The following is a 22,572-nucleotide window of genomic DNA, read 5'->3' on the forward strand; positions in this document are numbered from 1 at the left end:
ATGCCTTCAAAACCAGTACCATGCAGGAGCCTCTTACACATGACCAAGTTCTTCTTCCAGTTTGAGATGGAGTCTTGGGTCCCCTCTGGACTCCTGCTTCTGTGTGATGACCCTGAGGAAATATTTCTCATAAGAGTTCACCTCAATGATGCTGGTCTCTTGTTACAGCTGATTTTTGAGTCCTAGCTAACCAATAAATCACAAAAGGTTTTACTTCCAAAAGTTCTTAATTCATAATATATCACACAAACAGCCATGATAAAGTCTTTGCTTCCTTTAAGAAAATCACAAGACAGGCCTCCATCATCTACATTTCAGCATAATTGTTCCAAGCTCCACAGCAACAGTTCACTAACCTCTGAACACTCAATGGCTTTTCTAGCTCAAAGTTACAGATGCTTTCACAATCCTCCCAGATGTATATGGTCAGGACCATCACAGCAATACCCTACTCCTGGTACCAATTTCTGTTCCAGTTTGCTATCAACTGCTGTTATATAAACAGTGAACAAAACAACTTGAGGATGAAAGGGTTTATTTTATCTTACATCTCCCAGGTCACAGTTCATCACTGAAGGAAGTCAGAGTAGGAACTCAGGGCAGGAACCTGAGCACAGACCATGGAGGTATGCTGCTTACTGGATTGCTCCCCTGACCCATTCTCAGCCCACCTTCCCATACAGCACAAAACCACCTGCCCAGGGGTAGAACCACCCCCAATGGACCGAGATCCCCCACACCATCACTCAACAATTAAGAAAATGCCCCATAGACATGGCCACAGGTCAAGCCAATGGAGACAACTCCTCAATTGAGGTTCCCTTAACCCAGATGTATCAAGTTGACAACTGAAGCTATTCATTACAAATTTAAAACAGGAATAAAACACACACCAATGTCCAAGACTAGTAAAAACCAGTAAATTACTTTATTAATACATTTATATCAGCTGCATGTTAAATGTATGACATTTTAGATATATTGGTATAAACATTGTTATATTGCAACATTGTTGCAATATAATTGAGATTAACCTGGAACTCAGAGTATTTCAGTCTAGCCTCACACTGTGTGCTTCTCTTTCCTTAGTATCCCACGTCTGGGCATTGGATGTGTGTGTGTGTGTGTGTGTGTGTGTGTGTGTGTGTGTGTCCATGTGTGGCTTCTTCTTAACTTGTTTTAACATGGTTACTAAAATATTTAAGATTTTATATGTGGATCATCTTACTTCTGTTTAGTAGCCCTGGTATAGTTTCAGCCGATTTGCTATTAGTAATATGTATTTCTATCTTTTTGCCTTGATAATATTGATTGAATTTATGTAGTAGACTTTTTTGTAGTATCTGGTCTATTTATTGATTACTATTATATCCAAATGTAATAATTTAATATATGATCAAGCTCAGAGTTAAAAGGTAGCAATTGGTGTAGAAAGCACATAAGATTGCCACATTTAATAGAGTTGTGTCACTAGTAGTGTTCCCTTAGAAATGTTCACAAAACAGATAACAGAGGATTAAGAATTTGAGAGGTAGGGAGAGCTCGCTTCCCAAGGCTATGACATTGTAGGACAGTATTTCTATGGGAAGCTGCACCTTCAAACTGCACAGATCTATTTCCATTCTCCATGTAGTAAAGGAGAGTCTATTGTTGTATAGAATTGCCACTACCTGCATGCTACTAGAGTTTTTGTGTGCGTACTGTTTTAGTGACTTTAGTGTGCCTCATTGTTTTTGTCTGTCTGAGAGATGCTGGTAGGTTCACACATTTCTTTATTTCTTTTTTATTTTATGTGTGTGTTTTGCCTACATGTATACAGACGCCTGAAGAGGGTGTCACATCCCCTGGAACTAGAGATATAGATGGTTTTTAGCCACCATTTGGGTCCCAGGAACAGAACCCAGGACCTCTGCAAGGGCATCCAGAACTCTGAGCCATCTTTCCAGCTCCATGTTCACACATCTTTAACAACATTAAGTTTCTTCACTGCAGAGAGCAAATGGAATAGCTTTCTCTGTGCAGGGTTATTATTCTCATTTCTTATTGTGGTTTGTGCCATGGGGAAGAGATTGAGTACTAAAAATGTATGTTTGATTGAACAAATCAATTAAAAAATAGTTTAATAGGAACTGTAAGACCCCAGAGATTATGTTTCTTATGTAATCTACCCTAACAGTTTGCAAGGGGAAACTCTACCCTTACTGGTTTGAGAGTTGAGTCATATCCTGTGAGATGGTATTTAAACATCACTGGTTCCTCTTACTTTCATTCTAAGTCGCTGCAGTTCAGAGCAGCAAGTGCTCTGTGCAAAGAGGCTGTTGCTCTCCCTTGGTGGTGAACAGACGCTCGTGCTGGTGTTCTGTGAAGAAAGCCAAGTCTGGAGATACAGCTTTTTTACAGGGTGAAAGATGCTTTGTTCATTTCTAAAGCAATATGCTAGATAGCTACAAGCTGAAAAGTATCTGCAATTTGCCATTTGTTTGTCATAAGGTAAGTGGCAGGTTTTGGTTTACTCATTGGATTATGGCAGCAAAATCTGTGTGGCAATTTCAGGATAAAATCATGCCTCAGAAAATGTCTTTTCAGAGGGCACTAGGCATGGCATTTGAGATTCTAATGAAAGTAATTTTAAACTTACAGCACAGTTCACTTAGGACTTAAGAAATCAGTATTCTTTTTGTGGTTGTTTAATGAAAACTGTGATGCCTTGGGAGTGATTACGTGGTACTAGCTTTATATTGTTTACATTATTTTTAAAAATTAGTCACAGGTTTGGAGATTTAAAAATTAGTTACAGGTTTGGGGATTTTTTTTTTTCTTTTTGCTATACTATAGATCCTGTGAAAGGTGACATATAAATAAGATTCAAATAATTTTTTTATCCTAAATAATTATTGTTCTTTATTGAAACAAAACAATAGTATTAATAATTGGACAGTTTAAAGTGATAAGGTAGTAAAAGTCTCTTGCCCTACACTGTTTGTATTTCTACCTGAATGAGAGGTCACTGGATTTAGAAACTTCAGAAGGATCTGTTTATTTTAAATGTATATGAGCTTATTTAGCACTGCCTGCTTCCTCAGTCCTGTTGAGACAGTCATAAACAGATTATGTACAGAGAGAAATCGGAGTAGGAGAAAGACTGAGAGGTTAGTTTGTCATATTCTTTAAACTAAACTGTTGAAGAATAGTAATTGTTTTTACTGATTAAAGAAATAAATACAGAGTTTAAGAGGGGTGTCTTGTGTTCTATAACTTTGTATGCTCATATGTAAAGCTTTAACTTCATTTGAGAAGAAAAAAGAGGCTAGTTTGATTTTGAAAGCTCTAGATTTATAGATTTATAGAGCTGTAGATTTATAAGATGTTAATGAATTGAGTTTTTAATTTACTAATGACAGCTGATATTATAAATGCTGTCTTCCTAATTGACTCACTGTCATGCTTAGGAATGTTTCATTCCTATTCAAAGTTATACTCACTGTGAAACTGCTATATTTTAAAACGTAGAAATTACTTTTCACTAGATATATTCAATAATTCATGATTTTTACAAAGGTCAAAGGGTTAATGAACTGATGGAGGGAAAGTGGTTTTCCTCTTTTTTGTGCAGGAGGAATTAAAATTGTTTTAATGTCCAAGCACATTTTAAGGCAGTATTTCATGCTGGAGAATGAAAGCTCTAAAGAAAATGACTTAGCAGTATGAGAGCATTTTTAACCTCAAATAGTGAAAACACATGTATCCCCAAATATCATGATATATGTGATAAATAAAACATTATGGAACAGGATTATGCATTATACTCTGCTTTTTGATCTGGGGAAGGAGGGAGCTATTCTGATTTTTCAAATATTCTGCTGGAGGAACTCAATGAAAGGTGTGGAACACAATATACTCCATCAAAACAAGAGCTTGTCTAATTTCACTCTGCATTGCTTCCGAATTTTCGTTGTGGATTATAGTGGCTAAACATCTGTTGGCATGAATGGCAAGCCAGGCTGATGAATTGCTATCAGATAATAGAGTTTATAATATGCTGTTTCCAATATGGGCTTGCTTATGATATGCTCTAGTCCACTGGTGATTATCTGGTGAGATTACTGAGGCATCTTGTTTCTCCTCTTCCCTTTCTATTGCTCCATTCTTCCATAGGTTTCCCCTTCTCTGAATTTGCAGAGGGGTGAGGGGGTGAGCCAGTGGTGTGAGGAGCACAGTCAAATAGTGTTTCTATTTTTCAACTCCTGTAATGGTTTTGACGAAGAAGAAGGTAAAATGGTATGATGGCTAAAATGAGTCCTTTGGATAACATAGGGGTTTCAATGTTTAGGAAACCCTTTCACCCCTGAGATAAACAATAACTTAATTAGCAAAAACTTTTCAGACCTTAATACCTAGCTTTAAGGATTGCTGCAAAAATGAAATAAAAGCATGTCTATTGTTTTGTAAACAATAAAGCGTTAGGCACATTTTTGGGGAATTGTTTTTGGTTTTATTGAAGTAGAGGAGTTATGAGACATCAAAGACTCGGCATTCTATTTAGGAATCAGTATTTTTCTTTTTAGTAATGAAAGCTTTGTTTTTCTCCCCTATGTAAATTAATTTTTCTTGGTAATATCCATACATATTTTTTTAAACAAAATAAGCTTCAGAAATAAAAATCATTCCCAAGTTTGTTTATAAGCCCTAGTGAACTTTCAAATTTCAAATAGCACAAGGAAAGCTGCCCGTTCTCAATAAAAAATGTTTATCAAACAGCAATTAAATGTTGCTTTCAAGCTAAACTCAGTATATACTTTGTCTCAACTGGAAACTAAATAATCAGAAGAAGAAAATGGGCATAATTTTTTCTCTGAATTTTTTTATAAGGACTTGAAAATTTCTTAATAAAGAATATTATAGGGGGGAAGTATGGTGTACGCCTTCTGATTCCTGAACATTAAATATTTCTAGATGACACTTTAGAACCTTTTGTCTCTAGTGAATCCTATTGGATGCCAAAGATAGCATGTGTTGGGTAAATGACTAATAACTGTTTCCATTTCACTCTGAAAATTAGCTATAAAGATCAAATGGTTCTACTTATGTGCCCTCAAATATCATCACAGAGTAAGATATTAAGTTTTATGTTTGGAAGGGAACTTTGATGAATTAAGAGGTTCAGGAAGACAAAGGTGCTTAGTTTCATGCAGCATGTATCTGAACAAAGACTTAAACCTGGATCTTTTTTCCTGTCTAGTTATCAAGAAACTGACCAAAATACTGGTTGTTCTCTCTGTACCACTGTTGAGGTTTCCTTTGGTTGCTGCTGTGTTATGTTGTCTTTAAGTCTGTCTCACTGTGTAGTCCAGGATGGCCTTGAACTTGGCAATCCTATTGTCTCAATCTGCAAAGTGTTGTCAAGCTCAGCATTTTAAAGGCTTTTTTTTTAAAAAAAAAAAAAAAAAAAAAAAAAAAAAAAACAATAAAAACGTTTCCTAAACAGTGATGCAGAAGCATATAAGATACACTTCATGGAATGTTCACAGAAGAAGCATCACCCTCTCTACACACAGGCTTTATGGCTGAGGAGTTTCTGTTTGATCTACTTCGATGGAGCATGAGTTTGTGAAATGGTTATCACAATATGCTGCCTGACTCTTGCAATTTCTTAGAGATTGCCACAGAAAAAGTATTCCAGTCTTTAAGGAAATGATGCATGAAACAAACATGTTTCATGAATATGGCTCTGCGTTTTAACTTTCAACACTGTAGGTGGTAGGGCATATTGTTTTGCTACAGTTTTTGAAATGGATAGTTTAGCAAAAATTTATTTTCCCAAAAGTCTTGCCTTTGAAAAGGAGACAAAGAAAACTTAAAAACCCTATAAACTTCTAACCATTTCTGTTAGAATTGATGTGCATATTTTATATTTATGTATTTGCTCTTTTTTAAGACCAATGATAAGAGGAAAAGATGATTTTTCACAATTATAGAAGTTAATGTCGTTAGTCCTACTATACAACACAATAGATTTTAAAAAAAGAAAATTTTATTTAAAAAAATCTCAACAATAAGATCAGAGGACAGTTACTTAAGAGTTTTCTTTAAAGGTTACTTCTTACTCCTAAGAATTCAAAAAATGCTCACTATTTATTTTTATAGAAAATGCCAATTAATGAAATTTAAATGCCTTCATATACTGTGTTGCAACTTACAGCTTCAAGAGAGAAGTGAAGTTCATTATGATGCTATCTTATGAATAAACCCCACTACGTCTGGCTTTCTAATAAAGTTCCTGTTTGTATTGCTTCGAATAACTTAGTGAAGGAACCTGTTATATAACTAGGAGATAAAGGAAAGCAAATGACGTGAATATATATAGATCTTATTTTTGATACATTTGAATGCACTGGATGGCGTATGGTCTAAGGAGCAAAACCCTAGAATGCACAACTATAGAAGGGAGTCAATTCTTCTCTGTTATACTAATACTCTCTTGCTTTTAAGTGACAACAGAATATATATATATATATATTTATATAATATAATATATATTATTTTTCCTTAATATCTGATTATAGCCCCATAACTCCTGTAAGTTCTTGATAAATATCAATTATAATGCTGTGAACATCTAGGGTAGGGGAACATTTTGATCCAAGTAGGAATGTCCAAAGACCTAGCTATATAATAAAATAAGTACTAAGCTTTGTAATGAATGTTCATTTAATATGAGCCTAAGTTAGAAAAGTCTATAGCAGGCTTGTTGAGTTTTACTTCCATATTAATTTAGTAGACATGTACAAATTAGTCATTGGTCTCCTTTGCTTGAGTCATTTTACTAGTGGGATGGGATTTGTAATATTTAATCATGATAATTTATAGCATACCCAAATACATAATCAATTTCTAAATCCTTTGCTCTACAAATGTTTCTCTCTAAGATTGATGATGATGATGAGGATACTAATGTATATCATTTGTAGCAGTCTGTAAATATTGTTGAATTGTCCAATTTAATTGTGTAGTAACCTTATAATCGTGGACACTGTTATTATTGTTCTTATCATTCCCTTTTTACAGATGGAGAAGCTAAAGTACAAAGAAACCAAGTCTTTTGTCCCTAACATCACACAGATGACAGTAGAATGACCACAGTTGTATCTAGGTAGTCAGATTCAGAGCCAAGATACTTATGTGCCTTCTGTGCTACCTCTACCTCATTGTGTTGATCTCAGTAATTTGAATTCGATGCTAAAAAATTATGCAGAGAAGAAAAAACTTGATTACAACTTAACGTGACTACATTTAATCATTTTGACGGCTTGTACATTCTCATTCTTTTTGTTTATTTTTTTTATTTTTGAGAATTTCATACACGAGCATTTTCTTTGCATTATTTCTATCCTTCCCAGTCCCCCTTCAACTCATCCTAAGTCCCCCTCCCTCTCAATTATTTGTCCTTCTTTGATTATTAGTTAGATATAATGTATATTTTTCTATCTACACACACAAACACACACACACACACACAGAGAAAGAGAGTGCACTGATACTCTTGTGTACCTGCGTTGAGGGCTGCGCATCTGCCCACCTGAGATTAGACAACCTGTCCCTCCCTTAGCATCCATTGACTGCCTGTAGCTCTTCATCTTGAGGTGGGACCCCAGTTTCTCCCATCCAAACTATCATGTCAATTGGTTTTGTCATTATGCAGATCTTGTTAGGCTACTATACTGTGGAAATCCATGGGTGCAACTTCTCTATCCTATTGAGAATGCATTAAGTAGCATCAGGTGTCTTGTTTCTCTGGCTCTTAAATTCTTTCCACCTCCTCTTCCATGATGTTCCTTGAGCCTTAGGTGTAGAAGTTACACTGAAGATGTGTCATTCAGGGCTGGGCACTTCTTATTCTCTGCATTTGGCCAGTGCCAGTTGTGAGACATTCTTATTCTTAGTGATAGTCAGGGCTTTATAGCCAGAAATATATTGAAGTTGCCTAGGAATTCATGTAAGATGGGACTAGTGTTAGTACAAATGCATCTAACAATAACAACTAATAGTTCTCCCACTTGATCATAGATTGGTGATGTAAAAATATGACTCCTTTCTTTGAGGTAGAGGCTAGGCAGAAACAGTGTTCAGCATTTACAGTCATCTGATACATTTGTGGGAATTTTTGTGCTGTAGGGTAAGATTCCTGTCATTTGTCATATGGTCTCCATCATCTGAATGAAGGAACATATTGAGGGAATGGTATAATGGAATGGTCTAAGGCCATTTTCAGCAAGGTCTGCTTTGACCTGTTTTTCATAGAGAGTCTACAAGTTGTGTTTGAAACTATTGACTATGTCTTGTAAACAAGACAAGTTAAGGCAGACTATCAGATGAAAGAAAATATTTTTTAAAAACCATTTTCAGTGAGTGGCAAAAATATGTAATTGTTTTAGTCAGACAATGGAGGCCTTTTTGTCTCCAAAAATTTCACTAGAACACTCAAACCAAGAAGTCTTGGAATTGAAATTTAGCATATCAGTCCATTTTCTAAAATGAGGGTGGTGACTAAGGCTTGAATTAGGAAATTCTGCAGATTTCAGAGAGTGTTAAGACGGTTATTGTTTGAAGTTTTCCAAAGGAGAGGAAAACAGGAATTTTCCTGTAAAAGTACTTGACCAAGCACAACTAAATACGTCCAAAACATATCCGTGTTGTAGACAATGGGAACAAATTTGCTGGGAAAATTGCATATTTGATCGTTAACCAAATAATCATTATAAATGAGAAGAAAATCTCTCAATCATCATAGAATTGTTGGACAAATTTTTCCCCCTAGTTATAAGCACAATAGCCCATGGTCACTATTGGTAGACATTCTATTTCTTGGTGTGCAAGTGCCTTGTGTTATGGAAATGCCTTTAAATCCTGTCATTTGCTGTTTCCTTGAAGCAATTTCCCTATTTTAAAAACATTGTGTTCCTTACAGATGAATACAATTCTATTGGTATACACATACCTCATTTTCTTTATCCATTTATTTGCTGATAGAAACCTAGGATAGTTGCATTTCTTAGCTATTGTGAATATTGCAGCAATAAACATGAATGTGCAAGTCTCTCTTTGTTAAGCATTAAATTTTGGGAGGTATATATTCTACAACGGTATATTTGGGTCATGTGGTAGTCTTATTTTTAGTTTCTTGAAAGCTCTTCATACTGATTTCCTTAGTGGATGTACCAATTGACACTCCCACCAGCAGTGAATAAGAGTTTCTCTTTCCCCACGTCTTCACAGGCATTTACTATTGTTTATTTTCTCGATCTAAGCCATGCTGAGAAGTGTAAGATGAAATTTCAGAGTTTGATTTAATTTGCGTTTCCCTAAAGACTATGAACATTTAAAAACTTTACTGGTCATTCATGTTCCTTCTTTTGAATTTGCTCAATTTATTATCCCATTTGTTGAGGGTTTTATTGGGTAGGCCATGCATGTATACATCTCTCTATATACATATACATATATATATATATATTAGATATTTTGGAAGGAACTGGATATCATTATGCTAAAGGAAGGAGGAGCAACCAAAATAAAAGATGAAAAAGCCACAGTGAAGCTCATTACTTTGTGTGTTAATGTTAAAAAGACAATACAAGTAAAACATCAAAGAAAAAGGAGATGGGGGGCCTGGCGTGGTGGTGCATGCCTTTAATCCCAGCACTCTGGAGGCAGAGGCAGGTGGATCTCTTTGAGTTCAAGGCCAGCCTGATCTACATAGTGAGTTCCAGGACAGCTGGGGCTACAGGCAGACCCTGTCTCAAAATACCAAAAAAAAAATAAAAATAAAAAGGGAGATGGGGAAAGGAAGGGAGAAAGGAAGGGAGAAAGGGGGGGAGGAGGGAGGGAGAGGAGGAGAGGGTGGGGAGACAGGAGCGAAGAGGAGAGAAGAGACTAGAGAAGGGAAGAAAAACACATTCTCAGTGAGTGGCAAGTGCTCTCCTGGCTCATAAATGACTTGGACTTCACATTCTACTCTGAGACTCAGCTTCTGTACCGTATTCTTCAGTGATAGATTTATTTGATATGCTTCTCAAGCTTTTCAAAAGTCTATGAGTTATTTTAAGATAAAATTTATTTCTTTTTCTATTTTTCAATTTGGGGTTTGCTGTGGGTTTGAAAACAATTCTGAAAGACTTCCAAGTTTATTCACCTGGAATTTTTTTGCTAAATCCATGGCTGGAATTTGAGACACATTAATGATCAGCAGGAGTGAAAAAAAGAAAGTGATAGTCTTATTTCCTGTTTAATCATTGACAAATTATACACTATTAATGTTTAAGAGTTTTTGAAAGATAGGCTACTTTTCCAAAGGTCTCCAGATGATCACCAAGCAACCAGTAATATTGAAAATGGTCATGTCTGAAAGACAGAAAAAAAACCTATATAAAATACTTGATCAAACATAGCTAAATAAGGTCAAAGTATATGTAAGTTTATTTTAAGAAGATAACATGCATGTAGGTCATTAAAACAAGTATACTAGAAAAATAGACCTATTCCTATATTCTGAGTGACAGAAAAGTATATATTCATAATTTGTATGTTATGTGTCTATATTTCATATTCATACACAGATGCTTTCACTTATGTAATTTTTCAGAATAATTTTCTCATTGTATCCTTGTCTTCTTTACTGTGTCAATTTTTTTATAATTTAATAAAGCCTATTATTGCATTTTACTATTTTAACTGAGATTTTATGAACAAAAATTAAGAGGAAAGTTGAGTAATAGACACGGTGGCATATGCCTGCAATACCACACTTAGGAGGTGGAGACAAAAGGGTCAGGAATTCAAGCCAGCCTTGGCTACATTGTGAGACCAGCCTAGTCTACATGAGATGTTGTCTCAAAAAATAAATAAATAAAAAGAAGAAGGAAAAGAAGCAGAAGTTAGAGAAGGAGGGGAAGGATGACAAAGAAGTAAAATAAGCTAAAAAACAAGTTTTAGTTTTGTTCTAGGTTATCTCTTCAAACCAAAGTAGTTCATAGTATTTAACCAGCCATAACATTTTCATAATCTTTTACTTTACCTGAATAGTGTATCATTTATATTAACAAAATTTTGAAATTAAAAAGTTAGAAAATGCTTTGGAAATAAGCTAACTCCATTTTCTCACTTTGAAATTAGAAATATTTTGCCATACGCAAACCAAATGACTTTCCCAAGGTTGTACAGCCAGCTTTCCAGAGCACAGCTGAGCAGCACTGTGATCATTTTACTAGATTAGTTGCTGAGACCATCATCATCTGATTTAGTATTCAAGTGGTACACTGGATTTTCATTTCTAACTAAACTGTTGATTGTTCATAGCTTCTGATAATTTCTTTTAAGCCACTAAATAATTATTCTGATATTTTTTGGTAGGGAGGAATATATTTTAGTATAGGTACTACATAAAAAAAATTTTCTCATATCTGAAGGTATGCCTTTTTAAAAATTCACTTAGCAATAAGATACATTTATCACAAAGGTAGGCTCCCATTTACCCCTCCGTGATAGCTAAGACTGGTTATACACAAGACCACTCTGTTCTTGTGTCACATCTAATGTGTTCCCAGCTCAGAACTGTGTGTGCATGAGGAGGGAGTAGGGGGAGGTAGTTGAAATATACAGCAATAGCCAAGTGCCCTGAGCAAGAGTCTCCCAATAAAGTCGCAGCATCAAGAGAATAAGCCATGAGTCTGGATAAAGTGAAAACTAACACTTCCTTCAGAGTAAACAAGGTTTAGCTGATATGCAGATTTCTTAAATATTAGACTTCTCAGAGATTCTAATATGAGGTTATTCACTACAATTGTTCTATGGGTGTGTTGGGGAATAGTTGGCATAGTGACAACAAACATACTTAGCTTTGGCTCTGGAAGAACCAGTGGATCCCATCTTTCCCTGTCTAGAAGTAAACTGGACAAGCTGCTACTGGTTTCAGTAAAATCAGGATTAAGCAGCATTCTGTAAACTATGCAGTACATTAAGCTCTTCCCTGGATAAACACTGAGGAAAACAAATTGCAGAAGATTGAAGAAATACAAACAAGAGCGTGTAAACAAGATTCCAATAAATCACTCTGCTTGTCAAATTTACCCTGCTCACTACGAGCTTTTACTTTTTTTTTTTTTTTAACCTCTCTTTCTCACATGAATTGATGGCACCACAGACTACTAGACTAGTGTGTGCTTGAATTATGATTATGGAAAAAGAGCTGTGCTTGGATATTGGCAGCACAAATGGGTCCACATTATATTTGGCATCTAGAGCTCCCATTACTATTTCCAAAGACAGGACTTTTATTCTCATTTTAGGAGGAAGAAGCTGAAGTTCAGAAATGCCAGAAAATGCTCTAAAGGCCACACACTGTGTTTGCATTTGAAGATTGGAAATGTTCTTTTTCTTTTCTTTCTTTTTTTTTTATTCTGTGTGTGGTACTTTGATTCTAGAGAGCCAATCCGAGGCCTCTCCTCTGCTAAGGAAGCACCCTACCAATTAGTACATCCCCAGCTATGTCTGGACTTGAACCCAGGCCCTCTAGCTGTGAATTTGGGCTATTCTCACTGGATAGTTTGGTTGCATATACAGAAAGACTCTTTGGTAAGCCTATGCCACATTGCCTTTTCTTCCTGGTACAGTTCCTCCCACTCTGGGGGGCTCACATTGCAGTTCACAGGAACTTCTTGTGGTCTACAGCAAATCCTCTTCCTTTCCAGAGAGCTCCTCTTAGTTCTCTTTCAGACTTGGCCAAAGGGAGGGATCATTCCCACATCCTGGCATGTGTCAAACTATTTTTTGTCAGCAGAATTTCTGCTTGCTCTGTTTTCTTTATTTAAGAAAACCTCATTTGTGTGATTATAGATGCCACCTGTTATTCTGGTTTTAAAAATACTAGTGTGCAGGGGCCAGATTTCAAAACAGTGAAATTTTCACCCACAGGGTCTTTTGCTTTATGTGTGATGCATTAGTTCCAGCCCTCCAACCCTGGCATTCCAGGAGGGAAGCATGTCTTTTGAGTGCTCATGTGCTAGAAAGCGTGGGGCCACAGTTAAGGGACAAAATGGATACAATACATGCTCACAAGGGAACTCCAATTGTACTCACAAATACCAAACTCTAAGCTACTCTGAGTGACGTGTAATAAAGTAAAGATACTATGGATTTTAACTATGGAAGTTAATGTACATTACAGGTTCAGAGAAGTCTTTTCTGAGAAAGTGACTTTTAAGCTGAGACTAGAAATGTGTAGAGTTAATTTTGGTACCCCTGTTGTTTGGAAATTTGTTTGGGTTTAGATGTATGTGGTGTACCCAGCCCAGTGCCTTACACAAAAGGTACGCAGGAGACTTAGATCCAGCCTTTCTTATATTCACTGATATTAGACAGGGTTTGTTAGAGTCAGGCTCATAGGCTGCAGGTGCTTTCTCAAGCTCCAAATTTGGTTCCAGGGTAGGTGCACCTCAGGTTAGCTGAGGAGCAACCTAACCCAACTCTTCTAGTTAGCCTTCACCGACTGTGATGTTGTGTGAATTTTTGCTCTGGTCTGCTTTGTTCGTTGTTTCTCTTCCTTTGTATTCTAGTACAGAATCTTCCTTTGTGTTCAGTCCATTCTGTTTGGTTCTGATTCCCTTCTTCCACTTTGTGGGTATAGATTCTTCTCCTGGAATCCCAACCCAATGAGATTTCCCTTGAACAAAGACACTATTATCTCCCCAGTGAGCGATATTAGCCTCTCCTCTGTCATTTCTCCCACCATCTTAATCTGGATTTTCCTAAGGAGTGCTTAAGATCAGAAAGAGCATCATCAGCTTCTAAAGCTTGTGATTCCTCTTTATTTCCTCCTCTTACCACACATTTGGGGTTCTTTGTTTGCTTGTTTCTTGAGATAAGTTCTTGCTACATAGCCCAGGATGGCCTGGAATTCACTGTGTAACCCAGACTAACTTCTAATATATGATCCCTCTTGAGTATTGGGATTATAGCCATTAGCCACCATAGAAATGGGGAAACTTTTGTGGATCCCATTTCTGTTCTCACTTTCAGAGGAATGGAATTAATACAGGATGAATTCACCAAACCATACCCCAGGACTGCCTTAGCTGGGTCTGTTACCAGTCCTCTTACTCCCACATGGACACAGCCTTGTAGGTAATTGATGAGGTTCTCGTCTACTGCTCCCTGCATTAGGCAGTAAAGGGCAACTTTTCAAGATGAGACAGTGGTAGTCCTTGAATGGAGATCAAACCATGTGGGACTTTTCCAAAGGAAATGAGTCCATTACTTGGAGTGATCTTTAAATGGAAACAGTTCAAGAACAATTGGGAAGGAACCAGTTACCGTGGCTGCTGTGAAGTCTGGAGCTCTCTAAATGGATCTTCTGATGTGTATTGCATAACTGGAATCCTCTGACAGAAAGAGAACTAGAGGAGACTGGAATAAGTGTTCCCACCAAGTCACCCATGGGTCAGTGATGCTTTGGTAGCAAAAAGCAGGGACACTGTGTAGTGTATTCTAGCACCTGTTTCTGTTCCTTTCAAGGCAAGAGGAAGCTGGGTAATACAAGAGCAGAGGAGGCTTATGGCTAATCACCTGGGACTTTTGCAATTATTTTGTCAGGAAGACATGTAAGAAGTGAACTCATACCACCAGAGAGTAGTTCAGTGTGGGTGTGAAAATGGTACACGCCACCATGGAGAACAGAAGAAAATACACTCTTCTCTTTAGCTTCTAAGGTTTGGGTTTCCAGGCTTCTGGGAACTCTGAGGGAAAAGTTCCTAACAAGAAGCAGCTTGAGAGAGGAAAGGTTTATTTTGGCTCATGGTTGAAGAAGGGATGTAATCTGTAGAGGTGGAGGAGGCATGAGGAGGAGCTGGTTACATTAACAGAAACATAGAACAATGAATTCAGGTGTTCAGCTCACTTTCTCCGTTTTTCCTTTTCACTCAGTCTGCTACCCCAGCCCATGAGATCCTGACACTCATATTTAGGGTGTCTTCCCTCCTCAATTAATGTTCTCTGGAATCCCCCTCACAGCATGCCCAGAGGTGTGCCTCCTCTGATTCCAAATCGAATCAAGTCAACAATAAAAACGGACTGTCATGGATGGCTTTTTGTTTTTCTGTTGGAAGCACCTTCAGTAGTGAGGAAGCAAAGAACAGAGGGCTTCCAGAAGAGCAGACAGAGGAAGATGCCTTTGTTGATCATAGAAGCTTTCTGTTTTCAGACATGCATTGACAAAATATCACCTTCTGTCCTGCAGGTGTGTCACTTGGCCTGTGTTATCAAATGCAGAATATTTCTAAATGTGCTCTGTTTTTTAAAGCTGCTATGTTCTCAAATGCTGGATTGACAAAGAAAGGTGCTAGTAGGCAATTTCTTTATTATGTTTAATATATGCATGGCAAGTGACTTCCATCATGGAAGACCCCACAAGCCAGCAAAAAATACAACTGGCCAAGTTAAGAGTAGATCGAAATGCTTACACTATGTAGACTTTAAATTTATTTTACCAGCAGTTTCTCTTGTCTGTTCCATTTGCTGACCTATGGAGAATTTGACAGTTTTTTATTGCATTGTTACCCACCATCACCTCCTTCTAGGTTTCTAAGCACTCATAGTGGGCGATGAGAAAAATAGGGCACATCTGAGAAAATAGGTGACTGTACAAAAGACAAGCACATTTCTTTGGATGTCAAAATTAGCAATGAAAATTAAGATTGAGAACATCTGCTTTAATTATGTATGTAACACAGGCTGTTCTGCTGTTTCACGGTTTCTCCCGGGGCGGGGGGGGGAGGGGGGGGAGACAGAATAGATACCTGCTAGTCTCTCACCATCATCCCCTGGAGCTAAGTCTAATTTGGTTTTATCCATAAATGCTATGGTTGACATTAAATAATGTCATGTGTGCAAATACTCTGTAAAGTGTTTACAGTTCTTTTTGCAGATCCTGTACTGTGAAATTGGAGACAACACATTAAATGCAGTAAACATAAATTTCAAAATAGAAATGATTGCCAAAATGTGTTAGCCCGATGTATAATTAGGCACAGGAGCCTTACTTTTTAATCCAGTCAAAATGCAGACACTGATAGAGCTGCTGGGAACAGCAAAGGATAGAAGGGAACTACATAGGAAAATGATCTTGGCCAGTCAGGCATTTGAAATCTTGAAATATTTACGAAGTGTCCCAGGATGTTAGACAGTACAGAAAGTTAACCCACAAAACTGCAAGGGCTCCTTACATCTGCCATCTTCCACTGAGGAGGTTAATATATTAGAGGAGGTCCTCTTGTTATTCTGCTACAAAAAATAAAAAGAAGCAGAGACTGACACTGGATGTCTTTCTCAATTGCAAACATTCCATAATTGGAAGATGCATTACTATTAGAAAAAAATTAACTTTCTGTGCTCACCTCCCCAGGCCCTCCATGCTGGGATTCTGTCTGGCCTGAGCTTGTGTAGGTCATGTGCATGCTGTCACAACTGCTGTGAGCTCTTATGAGTAACTGCTCTACTGTCTGGAAAAAACTGTTTCCCAGTAGTCATCCACCACCTCTGGCTTTTAAAATCTTTCTGCCCACTCTTCCATGAAGATCCCTGAGCCTTGGGGAGAGGGAATGTAACATAGATGTCTCATTTGAGTCTTTGCAGACCCTTATTCTCTAGATGTTGATCATTTTTGGTCTCAGTATTAATTGCTTTCTATTGCAAGAAGAAGCTTCTCTGATGGGAGTTGAGAAATGCACTAATCTATGGATATAGCAATTAGTCATTAGAAGTCATTTTAATACTATGCCCATTTAAGAAGAATATTAGTAATAGTTTCTCCCTTAGGGCCACAGGGACCTATCAAGCCACAGGTTCTTGACCCTGATAATGGTGTCAGGTATGAGTTCTATTTCGAGGACTGGGCCTTAAATCCAAACAGAGGGTCATTGTTTATGCCCATAGCATTTGTACCACTATTGCCCTAGTGGGTATATCTTGCTAGGGCAGTCATTATTTTAGTTTGCCAAATTCACAGCCAGGTAAGTTTGGTGTTTACCTTTCTCTTCCAGCAGCATAGTACCTTCCAGCAATATGAAAACTTGACACTAGGAAAGAAACTTTGAGATCAGTCCCTGCTTGATTTCTCCGTGTTTTATGACTCAAGTATCTATTGTCTTCAGCAATAGGGTCTTACCATCAAATTCTGGAGGGTAACCAAAAACAATGACAGTAGCCTGAAATGTTTGGGGGTCTATGGGATCACACTGGCCAACAACTCCAAGAGAGGTAACTCATTCCTAATACTGGGGGTTTTATTTGCTAGGATGAGGTGTCTAGTTGGGGTACTGCAACTCCATTTAAACTCTTTCTATGTATGTATATGTGTATATTTTAGAGAGCTTCTACAGTAGTAGTTTCTACATGGTTTTACTAATGTTCAAGTTTTTGTTTTCTTGTTAGTTTTAGTATATTATTTCATAAACTATTAACATATAAATTTCGAATGAATTAGCAAATTTATTTTCTGTAAAAAAACAGGAAAACACTATTTTTAAAACTATTTTAAGCAAAAAAAAACTGGTACAGTGTTCAAGGAGGTGGTATGAGTTGAATCAGTAGTGAAAGAATACAACTCCCCATTGATAACCTACTTAAATGGCAAGTATCAGAATCGTATTGAGATGGTTTTGCAGAGCTTCAGCCATGTCTGAGCTCATTATGAAAATTACTACATCATTTTAATGTACTGTGTAAAATATCTTCTTCCATATTAATACTGACTTAGAAGTTGGTACTTTCTGTTTTAAAGTTAACTTCTGAAGCTGATTCACATCTATGTCCATTTTTTTTGTATGTTTGTGTGCATACTCATGTGTGTGTGCATGTGTCTGTGGGGGAACATATGGAGGCCAGAGACTGACACTGGATGTCTTTCTCAATTGCTCTCCACTTTGGTTTTCAAGCAGGCTCTGTCAGTCATCCTGGAGCACACTGCTTTGGCTAGGCTAGTTCTCCAGTAAGTCCTGGGAATCCTACTCTCTCTTCCTTCCCAATACTGGGATTGACAGGCCCAGCCTTTTTTATGTGCATGCTGGGGATTGAACTTGGCCTCTCATGCTTTGATGGCAAGCATTTTATTGACAGAGCTATCTCTCCAGCCACTCACATTCCAATCTTTGATTTTTGCTTCTTGTTTGGTTTGTTTGAGACATGGTCTTGCTATGTATCCTGGCATAACCTAGAATTTGCCATCGTAGCACAGACTGGACCCAAATTTATAATCGTTCTGCCTATGCTTTCCAAGTGCTGGGATTCCAGGCATGTACCACCACTCATAGCCATATCCCAGTCATATGTCATATCAGTGTACTTTTGGGCCTTTGTATGAGGCTCTATGCCAGAGTTTCTCTAGGTGGAGTCTGTTGTACCCCTGGTAGACTATGTAAATTCTTCTCAGGGACTGAGAATTTATCCAAAATACCACATTGTTGGTGTGTTCATGACTTGCACCTGCATAAAAGTTTACTTTTGAGCGCACAAATGTATTTCCCACTTGCCCACCAAGTGAATCGCTAAGAGGTAGCTAAAACTGAGTGTTTTTGGATAACATTACCAGATTGTGAGGATAAAGTATCAGTAGTTCCCCCCAAGGAGTCCCGCTGTCACATCTGCCTGGCAGCAATGCATAGCTCCCAGTCTGTTCATGAGCACACTAGTGTGTGTGTGTGTGTGTGTGTGTGTGTGTGTGTGTGATATGTTGTGAGTGCAGGCACATGAGTGCCAGGGAGATTTAGATGACAAGTTTCAGGAGTTGCTTCTGTCTTCCTACCTTATTGAGGCAAGATTCCCTTATTTTCTACTACACAGTGCACGCCAGGCTATCTGGCCAACGAGCCTCCAGGCAATTCTTCTGTCTCTACCTCCCATTTCACTATAGAAATGCTAGCAGTACAGATGCTAGTCACCACATCTCGCTTATTATGGATTCTGAGGATTGAATTCAGGTCATCAGACTTGCACGTTGTCATTTTATTGGTTCAACCATCTCTCCAGCCCATCAGGGTCAATTGTAATTGATTGGGTTGTAATTTTCATATACTTTTTATGTATGTATGTGGGGGGGATGATATGGGCATGGACAATTATGTGGGGGATGGGAGGTACCAGCTCATATTCATTTATGTGCATTTTCATAGGGAAACCAAACGACAACCTCAGGTATCATTCTACCTTGTTTTATGAGAGAGTCTCTCACTGGGATTTGGGCTCTGTAATTCAGCTAAGCTATCTGGCCAGTAAACCCCAGGAATTCACCTATCTCCACCTCCCCAGTGCTGGGATTGCAAATGTGTACCACCAGGTCTGGCTTTTTATATGGGTGTTGAGGGCCAAGCTAAAGTACTTGTGCTTGCACTCGACTGGTAGAGCTAGCTCCTCAACCCTCAGCTTTCCTCACAGAACTACCATCAGGTGTAATGGCCATCAATTCCACTTGTTTTAGGTTACCTAGGCAACTCTAGAGTATGTCAAAAGCATGCATGTATAAAAGGCTTGGAGCTTGTACCTTGACTAAGACACGTGCTATAGTTTGGAAATGAACCATACATGCATTTAATGCCTAAGCAAATATATTCACAATTTGATCCCACAGTGATACTTGTCATCCTACTTGAAATTGAAGTGAGGCAGGGTATTGTCTGTGGAGTTATCTGTCTTGTTGTCATTCCCTTTAGCGAACACTGGGTATAAACATTCTGTGTTGAAAACATAAAGTGTCAATGAGTGAGCATCCTACATTAAACAAGTTGGTCTTCTCTTTAAAAAACACAGAATAAATAAAGGTTCGCTTGTGAACTATCTCTAAAAGTGAGGATTATTCTAGAATTAGGTTCTGTGGTAATGTGTAGTGTTTAAATTTATAAGAAAAGTTAGGATTCCAGAGTTTTAAACTTTAAGAAGGAGATGATCATATCATCTACATGTATTTATAAATACTCAACTGCAATAGAAACATTTCACAGTAGAGAAAAACAGAACTACTTAGAGGAAATTAAACAACTAAAAGAAAGTTAAGAGTCCTGAGTTGAGGCTTTTGAGGGTGGGTAGTTCCAATTTCTTTGGTGAGTCCTATGCTACAGGATCATCATTCCATCTGAGTTTGTAGGAGAGTTCATTTCTCTGTTTCATTTGTTTTAAAGTTTTGCTGGGAAATTTCTTTTTGTGTGTTTGTTTTTGTTTTTGTCTTTTTGAGACAGTCTCCCTCTAGCCCCAGCTAGCCTGGAATTCACTATGTAAACAAGGCTGCCTCAGCCTCATAAGGATCTTCCTGCCTCTGCCTCCACAGTGCTGGGATTAAAGATGTGTGTTGCCACTTTTTGGGGTGAAAAGTTATTTTTTTATACATTTTATTTATTATTATTATTTTAAGTGTATGAGTATATTGCCTGCATCTGAGCTAGGGTACATTTCTTTCAAAATTGGCTGTACATTTCTAGGTTTACAGATGAATTATTACACTTATATAATCTTTTACTCATTATAAACTCTATAAGACATAAAAGATCAGTTAGTGGGGCTAGCAGGATGACTCAGCAGTAAAGATACCTGCTACCATGCCTGATGACCTGAGTTCTATCCCCAGGACCCATGTGGTAGAAGAAGAGAATCAGCTCTCACAAGTTGTCCTCTAACTCCACACGTGGGCCATGACACGGGCACATACACATACACACACACACACACACACACACACACACACACACACACACACACTCAATAAACTAATAATTTAAAAAAATTTTAAATTTATTTCTATTTTTATTTTTATGTGTTTGAATGTTTTGCTTGCATGTATGTAAGTGTACCCATGTTGTGCAAGATCTTTAGAGACTAGGAGAGGGCATCAGATCCCCTGGAACTGTAGTCACAGACAGTTGTTAACAGTCATGTGGGTGCTGGTAACTAAACTCAGGTCCTCTACAAGAGCAACCAGTACTCTTAACCACTGAGCCACCTCTCCAGACTTATCAGTCATAAGGAAACATCATTGTGCACAGTAAGCATTTAGATGCTTTCTGAAGGCCTATCTGAATGTGAGTAGATTTTCTCAGCTTGGAGAGGAAAGCTAAATAATACACAATGCAGAGTGGTCAATGGGAATAGCTCAGGCTCTTCACCTCTATCTAGTACTGTGGGGATTGTAGGGTGGATTCAAAATAGTTTCCTCCCACTCTTATTTCTGTAGCTTATCTGGTTTTCACATCTGTAAAGAAGCTGAAACTTAGGCTGGGGAGGGAAAGAGGAAGATCTTTTTCTTTTTATCTTCAACTGAATTACACTTTGCTTTGAGCCTAGGATAGATAGACCAACTAAGAGTTGAGAGCCATGATAAATTTGGGCGTACATACTACATCAACACATTAACTGTGATTTGTTTTCTCAGCATCTGTTGTTGGTTTTTTTTTTTTATTTATTTTTAAAAATATGTGTGTATAAGATAATAAACAATATATTTACATATATACTCTTATATCTTAAGATTGGTTTTAATTACATGAACACATCAGAGTTTAGAAAAAAATCAGTCATTGAAATAATTAGATAGTATTGAGCCATTTGGATAAAACTCCACTCACTGATTAAATTAGTGGAAAGAATCACCTTTTTTAAAATTTAAATATTATGCTTAGTGATTGCTTGGTTTCATTTTTAAGTTTGAAGTCACTAACTTTTAGCTTGGATAAGTAATGTATTCAAATTGAAGCTCAAGTCCTTCCCCAGAAAATAGGATTAGTGTAGTAGGGGAGGAAGCAGAGAGCCTGGGAGGGAAGCCCAGTCCCTGCCCCTCACTCCCAGCTGTTCAACTTGAGACATTTTCTGTCTCTGACTCAGTGCCCTCCTGTGTTGAGAGATCCTATAAAACTGCCTCCTGATACTGTCATGATTTTGAAATGAGACAGTGAGAGCCAAGCAGTTAACACAGTGCCTCTCAGAAAAGCAGCACGCAGTACACGTTAGTTATTAAGAACAACCTTGAACAGGGTTTGTGCAAATTTGTATGGAAGTCCATTGCATGTACATGGAAGCATGAAGACCATGCACACTGAGCCCTTTGCACATGCACAAAAACTTGAACATCTGGTTTTTTACAGCTTACCTCTGTTTGTCAGAGTTTTCTCTTTAGTTTTGGTTTTTGGAATTTGGCTATCTCACCAGTACTTCTTCAGCCCATGTTTTTTCAATATTTATTTTTGTATATTTGGTAAAGAGTTAATGTGCCTAAGTTCACATTGCTTCATCATTCACGAGCAGTCTGCTCTCATCATAGCCACATAGAGCTGTCAGAGGAGGAAAAGGGGTAACAAAGGCCTAATGATCTCCTGTTGGGAATTAAGAGGAAGATTGTTTCTAGACATGGAAGTGAATTTTCCACCAGAAACATGGCCAATAGCCTACAGAAGCCCATACGTTTGTTTATGCCAGCAATCACTAAGTGTGCTGGGAAGGCTCCAACAACTCAGAAGCTGGTCACCTGGGATGTCCTTTGGACGTAAG

General features: G+C 37.7%; 1 protein-coding gene across 9 annotated transcripts in view; it reads left to right on the forward strand.

The window, feature by feature from the left end:
- The first annotated feature begins 2,289 nt into the window (after positions 1-2,289).
- Mctp1 (multiple C2 and transmembrane domain containing 1) overlaps positions 2,290-22,572 on the forward strand; it is a 407,885-nt gene continuing 387,602 nt past the window's right edge. For all 9 annotated transcript variants that reach the window (XR_003848888.1, XR_003848889.1, XM_017797207.2 and 6 more), the window contains exon 1: positions 2,290-2,490. Coding sequence is in view for 7 of the 9 variants with exons in the window: in XM_017797207.2 (XP_017652696.2) it covers positions 2,434-2,490 (57 nt within the window). In the remaining 2 variants the exon portion in view is untranslated. The remainder of the gene's footprint in view (positions 2,491-22,572) is intronic.

Source organism: Nannospalax galili, unplaced genomic scaffold (genome assembly GCF_000622305.1).
Source record: "Nannospalax galili isolate Female #2095 unplaced genomic scaffold, S.galili_v1.0 scaffold173, whole genome shotgun sequence".
Lineage (NCBI taxonomy): Eukaryota > Metazoa > Chordata > Mammalia > Rodentia > Spalacidae > Nannospalax > Nannospalax galili.